The 7,854-nt window shown below is 42.6% G+C and overlaps 1 protein-coding gene across 1 annotated transcript in view; it reads left to right on the forward strand.

Moving 5' to 3' along the window:
• LOC126147163 (bile salt-activated lipase-like) overlaps positions 1 to 5,741 on the forward strand; it is a 69,945-nt gene extending 64,204 nt beyond the window's left edge. Inside the window, exon 9 of the mRNA XM_049915673.1 lies at positions 5,530 to 5,741. Within this exon, the coding sequence (XP_049771630.1) occupies positions 5,530 to 5,686 (157 nt within the window). The 3' untranslated portion in view covers positions 5,687 to 5,741. The remainder of the gene's footprint in view (positions 1 to 5,529) is intronic.
• The last annotated feature ends 2,113 nt before the right edge of the window (positions 5,742 to 7,854 follow it).

The following is a 7,854-nucleotide window of genomic DNA, read 5'->3' on the forward strand; positions in this document are numbered from 1 at the left end:
GCTCCAGTGGATTAGGAGGAGAGGTGGAACGTACATACACGCATGCGAGACTCGTACATATACCCAATTTTACAATGTGTATGATTGCCAATGCTTGCAGCCTTATACCCTCAGCTGCTGCGTGAATTATGCTTTATAGTTTTTCATATAGATAGTAAAAATTTCATCTTTGACAACGGAAGACTCAACCACATATTTGTAAATGAGTATATAATTTAAATGAGCTGCCAAGAATTACTGCTGATGTCCTAATAAAATAAGTACAATTAAAAAATTTTCTTTATATTACAGACCACTGATAATGCCTACCGCAAAGAGGCGAAGCCTATTTGGTAGACACAGATACAACACTCAGCTTCAAAAAAGCAAGTTTCCTTTTCTATACGATAAACGATAATATGTGCATGTAGTTCCTACTTCAAGGGAGTGATAAAACAATTTATTACTAAATTGCGCTGCAATGTCAGTGCGGATCGCTGTTGGTATCAACTGCGATATCCTCAAGAATAAGATAACTTCATTACTATGTACACAACAAATATTATTCAGAGCATTTCGTACCACTTCCTGCCACGTCGACTTAAAAAGCTAAACAAACAGCCTGGTGCTAATATGTCCAAAAATAAAGTCGACAACTACTTCGAATGCCGTCATCAACAAGATCCCGAAGGCGGCAAACTAAGAACCGTATTCTTTGACTCTGAAACTCTCCCTTGGCTGTCTTTTTTGTTTCTGTTTTTGTTTACAGTTATTTCAACTAAACGTTACATGTACTTAAGAGATGGTTGAAACACATAAAAAAAGATGGCAAGTACAGATGATTTTTGTAAGAAAACAAGTTGGTGAAGAATGTTTGAGACTGAAACTTCCTGGCAGATTAAAACTATGTGCCGGGTCGAGACTCGAACTCGGGACCTTTGCCTTTCGCGGCAAGTGCTCTACCAGCTGCAAGAAGTAAAGCTGTGAGGGCAGGGCGTGAGTTGTGCTTGTGTAGCTCTGTTGGTAGAGCGCTGGCCCACGAAATGCAAAGGTCCCGAGTTCGACTCTCGGTCCGGGACACAGTTTTAATCTGCCAGGAAGTTTCATATCAGCGTACACTCGGCTGCAGAGTGAAAATCTCATTCTGGAATATTTAACAATTTTGCGTGGAAACGGATGATAAGCGAAGTTGTTGTTATTGTTGTGGTTTTCAGTCCTGAGACTGGTTTGATGCAACTCTCGATGCTACTGTATCCTGTGCAAGCTTCTTCATCTCCCAGTACCTACTGCAACCTACATCCTTCTGAATCTGCTTAGTGTATTCATCACTTGCTCTTCCTCTACGATTTTTACCCTCCACGCTGCCCTCCAGTACTAAATTGGTGATCCCTTGATGCCTCAGAACATGTCCTACCAGCCGAATCCTTCTTATAGTCAAGTTGTGCCACAAACTCCTGTACTCCCCAATTTTGTTCAATACCTCCTCATTAGTTATGTGATCTATCCATCTAATCTTCAGCATTCTTCTGTAACACCACATTTCGAAAACTTCTATTCTCTTCTTGTCCAAACTATTTATCGTCTATGTTTCACTTCCATACATGGCTACACTCCATACAAATACTTTCAGAAAAGAATTCCTGATACTTAAATCTATACTCGATGTTGACAAATTTCTCTTCTTCAGAAACGGTTTCCTTGCCATTGGCAATCTACATTTGATATCCTCTCTACTTCGACCATCATGAGTTATTTTGCTCCTCAAATAGCAAACCTCCTTTACTACTTTAAGTGTCTCATTTCCTAATCTAATTCCCTCAGCATCACCCGACTTTATTCGACTACATTCCATTATCCTCGTTTTGCTTTTGTTGTTGTTCATCTTATATCCTCCTTTCAAGACACTGTCCATTCCGTTCAACTGCTCTTCTAAGTTCTTTGCTGTCTCTGACAGAATTACAATGCCATCGGCGAACGTCAAAGTTTTTATTTCTTCTCCATGGATTTTAATACCTACTCCGAACTTTTCTTTTGTTTCCTTTAGTGCTTGCTCAATATACAGATTGAATAACATCGTGGAGAGCCTACAAGCCTGTCTCACTCCCTTCCCAACCACTGCTTCCCTTTCATGTCCCTCGACTCTTATAACTGCCATCTGGTTTCTGTACAAATTGTAAATAGCCTTTCGCTCGCTGTATTTTACCCCTGCCACCTTTAGAATTTGAAAGAGAGTATTCCAGTCAACATTGTCAAAGGCTTTCTCTAAATCTACAAATGCTAGAAACGTATTATTTGAAGAAAACACATATCTGGAAAATATGGATAGTTCTGTTAACTTGTTTGACGATTTTATGTCACTTAAAATATAGTCACTGATGAATGTGGATGATTCAGTGGTGTAATGGTGATGCTGCTAATGCATGGAAACAACTATCATGATGAAGGTGAAATGATGAGTATGATTATGGGGCCCTGTAAAACTGCAGGTGGTGACTAAAAGTCATCCAATTTGAGGAAGAAAAAAATCGTTCAAATGGCTCTGAGCACTATGGGACTCAACTGCTGAGGTCATTAGTCCCCTAGATCTTAGAACTATTTAAACCTAACTAACCTAAGGACATCACAAACGTCCATGCCCGAGGCAGGATTCGAACCTGCGACCGTAGCGGTCTTGCGGTTCCAGACTGCAGCGCCTTTAACCGCACGGCCACTTCGGCCGGCAATTTGAGGAAGAGGCAAGGGTAAAGTGGAAGGATGGTGTGAGGGTGAACGCTGTGATAAGAGTAGATAGGAGAGATACATCACGGGACGGATTTCATTGTCGAGGAGGGGGAATTGGTTGAAATTCCGGCAGTAGATGATGGATAAGGCATGAAAGTTGAAATAAGGATGAAGTGGTGCAGCAGGCTATCTGGATTAGTGATTGGCTTGTACCCAGAGACGTTATTTAAAGGCAGCGGTCTGGCAGTGGCTGACTTGAGGAATCCTGCAGGCGATTTCAGTCTTGTCACCACTGTGCGTCCTGCGGCTGCCGGCTCTCGTGGCGTCTGTGATGCGCACCGCATTTGAACGCGAGCGGGGCGCGACACTGAATACACGGGTAACCTACAGTACATACGACTTTATGCAAATATGATCTCATTTTGACGTCACACGTGCTTATCGAAGACCACAAGAAATGCTACCGACTTTCATTAAAATTCGTTGTTCAGTGCTTGGGATATTAGGTTTCGTAATTTCGTATCACAACTTGCGTGCTCTGGAAGTATGGTGTTTCAAGGCAATGTCACACTGAAGATCTATTGAAAGACGTCAGTCTTGGTACGAACTGTTACACTCACATGTCACAAAATGACGTACCTATGAATGTAAGTCATGGTTTCCCGCACCATGAATCACGATTAAACAGTTAACACAACGCTATACCATTCATCAGCAGTATTTGCTTCCTGGCCACAACACCATTCCAAACACAACCGTCTTTTTTTTTTTGTGGTGTTGACGACAGTTTATGCTTGGAACGTTAATCTCCTAGTCCTGATGCTGTTAGTCTGCGACGAATGGTGCGAGATGACACAGAATACTGCAGGGAGTCAATGATTTGTTCTCGGATGGCAAGTACACTGGGGAAGGGGTGAGAATGTGCTTGGTGCTCAGTATGGCGATCGTCCTTTGTGATGGTGAGACTTGGAGACCGACAACTTGACCATCAGTATGCCTGCCTTCACATTCGCAAGCAGTCGAACATCAGGGCACTGTCACATCCGAATGCACGACAAGTATGGATATTGGAGAAGTGACCCGCCGATCAAATGGAGACCCACAGTAAGGTTTCTTTCAAAGTCTGCCAGCTGCTGATAATGCTGTGCCATTGTCAGTTATCACTCAGCATTTAACGTTTTTCACGCCCCTTCTGTCGTATCCCACTTTCTTTCGTCTTAGCGTTTCTAAAAGCTTCTGGGACTTCTTTTTTAAGCTAATAGAAGTATTCTCCTCCTGTAATATATGATGTGTACGAAGTGCGATTTCTCTCTCTCTCACTCAGTTCTGAGCTCCCACTCTCAATAATTTACAGATTCAACCTGAGACACGCCACTGAGCATAAATACTCGCGTGTTGATCATCTGGTAAAGCAAACTACCAGAAGAAAATAGAATTAAAAGAAAATCATGTCTCAGACATCTATAAACTGCATAAAATACAGTTTACGAGCTAGTTCTTTTAGGACGCGTGCAGCGCAGGATTAGCCGAGCGGGCTAAGGCGCTAATGTTAAGGACTGTGCGGCTGGTCCAGGCGGAGGTTCGAGTCCTCTCTGGGGCATGGGTGTGTGTGTGTTTGTCCTTAGGATAATTTAGGTTAAGTAGTGTGTAAGCTTAGGGACTGATGACCTTAGCAGTTAACTCCCATAAGATTTCACACACATTTGATCATTTTAGATCACGTCTTTTCCAAAGAAACGTCTTCAGGTGAAGTACAACAAATAATACCATTGGCGACGTCTTCTCGAGAAATCTTAATGTTTCGGTGTTTCGAAAGTGCATTTATTCATGGTACTTAAGATAAATGAACTGTTGCTTTAATTTGTCTGCTAGAATGGCTACCCACTCTTTCTAATTACAGGCCAAGTCCTAAAACGCGTTTTCAGACTTTTTTTGTTGAGACGCGTTACAGAACAGTTTTGAACTTACACAACACACTTTACTGGATTGAATGCTGACTGGCTTCATCATTTTTTTTAAAGTCATCTCACTTTCGGGGTTGATGAATGGGTTTTAGGAAAAATGCTTAGTACAACCTTTTTAAGTAAGCTTCGGAATTAAATTTTGTCATCACATTAATCTCTCACTTATGCACAGCCCAGTTTACAAGAAAGCAAAACTTTACACACATTTACACACGATGTATTATCTGACCACAATATTATTGGATTTGGAAGTGAGTGCACTTCGGACTGCTTATCGCGAGTTTTAATCGTGATATTTCACGAGGACATGCTGAACAACTGGAGAATTGTCCTGAGATCATTCACAATGCGGGGTATTTTCCTTTGTCACGGCTGTACTTGTGCACTGTAATGTCACCACGTGTTTCCAGTAACGGCCACGAGAGGTCAATGCAATAATAGCGCGGTCACTTAGTAACTATGAGATGAACGCACCCTGCAGTAAAGAATAAAAGGTAACCTCCTCCTGTTGAAGTGAATGTTATTGTTTTGGACGTCACGTTCGCCTCGCGGGTTCTGAACCAACCGATCACGAAAATCAATAACCAGCTCTTTACGTTTTCGATACAGCGAGTGACGTCAAAATAACATCACGTTTACACGAAGCCTTGTGAAAGTTAGGTTGCTCTTGCCTCGATCTCCACACCGGCGTTATTGTCGGGCGTAGAGGCTATAGTGTAGTGACATCCTCATAATAAAGAAACTTCATGTAAATTTTGCGAGCCTCCTTCGATATCTTAAATTCAAGTAATGCGAAGACTATTAGCTGTTAGCACATCACTAAATTAATAATCGTAACGTAATGCTGTAATTAATGTCGTTTCAGCAATCCAACGCCGGAACAGACTTCGCTGCTGACGGAGACGTGGAAGGAGTACGACGAATCTACCCCATACTACCTGGAGATAACGAGACCTCTTCGCCTTAAAACAAACTTGTTTGAGCCGTACATGAACTTCTGGCTGAACCTGCTGCCGTCGTAAACACACATCAGATTTAAGCGTTGTGTGAATGTAACAATTCAGTATGAGTTGTTGGTACGTTCAGTGTCATTGTTTTAACTGGAGTTATAAAATTTAACACAACTGTGACATTAAAAAATTTCTACCACGTAACAAACGCACCAAGCAAACTTGACAATAAATAATTAATGATAACTTGTGACACTCTTTTCACTTCTTCTTTCTATAAGTACGTCATAGAAATCAAGTAGCAGGGATTTCAAACGCTTCCTGCTAGTGATACATGCAAGCTCATTTTAACAAATATTTTTGGATGTTGAGGATTTCACTTGGACATTTATCTGTATGTACGTAAGTTTCCAAATTTTCCAACGAACATATCGATTTGAAGCACGAAATTTACATAGAAATCTTCATTGAAATTTTAGAGAAACAAAACGAATAAAAACCACATGACATTCAGAAACTACCGGTTATTCGGCATTTCCTCTTATGAACATCTAGGAGCTGTAGTGGGTAGAGAGTACAAAACATTTTCAACAGGAACCCACAGTAGAATACTGGGCAGTGCAATCACTCTATAAAGGTGCTTGCTTACAAATCACTAGTGCGACCTATTCTAGAATATTGCTCAAGTGTGTGGGACGCATACCAAATAGGACTAACAGATTGAAACTTCCCGGCAGATTAAAATTGTGTGCCGCACTGAGACTCAAACTTGGGGCCTTTGCTTCTCGTTGGCATTTGCTCTACCATCTGAGCTAACCAAGCCCAACTCAAGACACATCCTCACTGCTTTAATTCTTCCAGTACCTCGTCTCCTACCTTCCAAACTTCACAGAAGCTCTCCTGAAGACATTGCAGACTAGCACTCCTGGAAGAAAGGCTACTGCCGAGACATGGCTTAGCCACGGCCTGGGGAATGTTTCCACAATGAAATTTTCACTCTGCAGCGGAGTGTGCGCTGATATGAAACTTCCTAGAGAATTAAAACTGTGAAGACATGTCCTGACTCGTACTTGTGTAGCTCAGATTGTAGAGCACTTTCCCGGATAAAGCAAAGGTTCTGAGTTGGAGTCTCGGTACGGGACACAGTTGTAATCTGCCATTTATATGGTTTTGGCCAGTCCTTTCTTCCCTACCTCATCGATTTTCATCACGCAAGCCACAACAAGTCCGTGGCCTGGGTGTGAAATAACCGGGTCATAAACTCGCTTTGGGTTTGACTTTCATGCCGTGTCAACACTATTGTACTCTTGGTCTCTCTGCGTGACGACAACATGAAGAAATCGCCTTGGCACCTCGCTAGCAGTACTCACCTTGAAAATTTCTCGGGTAGTCAGCCGGGTAACGACGTCCAAAAGGCGCGGTATTTCGGCAAGCAGACTTCTTGCCATCAGAACGCCTGAAGATGGCAAGAAGTCGGCTTACCGAAATATCGCGCCTTTTGGACGATGCTACCCGGCTGAATACCCGAAAAATTTTCAAGATTTCTGCACGCCGGGAAAACCTCAGATCACATATCAACTACTCACCTTGTCAGTAGACGCTTTTGGCGAAACTTCGCTCAGTCATCTAACTTGATCTGTTTTGCTGTCGGGGGGAGATGTCTCAGTTTTCTGCATCTGGGCCAAGTGGATCATTTTACAGTACAATACATGTACACCGATCAACCAGAACATTATGGCCACCGACGTACTATTGTTGTAAACCCGTCTAGGCGGTAGCAGCGTCACCTGAGGAGGAATGACTACTAGTCAGACACACGTGCGGTGCATGTAGTATCAGTGAGTGTGCAGTCCGTGTGTAGAGTGCAAAAGGCGCGCGATCTACTCATACATAAGTTTGACGGATGGCAGATTGTGATGGCCCAGAGGTTTGGCACGAGCATTTCGGAAACTGCCCGACTTTTCGGATGTTCAAAGACTACTGTAATGAGTGTTTTAAATACGTAACGAAACCATGGTGAAACCATGTCCAATGTCGTGGGGTTGGTGGCCACCCCTCATTACAGATGTCGGATGTCGTAGGCTGCGCAGACTGCTAAAGCAGAACTGGCGGCTAACTTGCGCGGCAACTAACATCAGACTGTAATACTGGCCAGAATATAAGTGTTTCTGAGCACACAGTGCACTTAATATTTCTAACTATGGGCCTCTGCAGCCGACGACCCATGCATGTGCCAATGT

The sequence above is a fragment of the Schistocerca cancellata genome, chromosome 2 (assembly GCF_023864275.1).
Source record: "Schistocerca cancellata isolate TAMUIC-IGC-003103 chromosome 2, iqSchCanc2.1, whole genome shotgun sequence".
In the NCBI taxonomy this organism is placed as follows: Eukaryota; Metazoa; Arthropoda; class Insecta; order Orthoptera; family Acrididae; genus Schistocerca; species Schistocerca cancellata.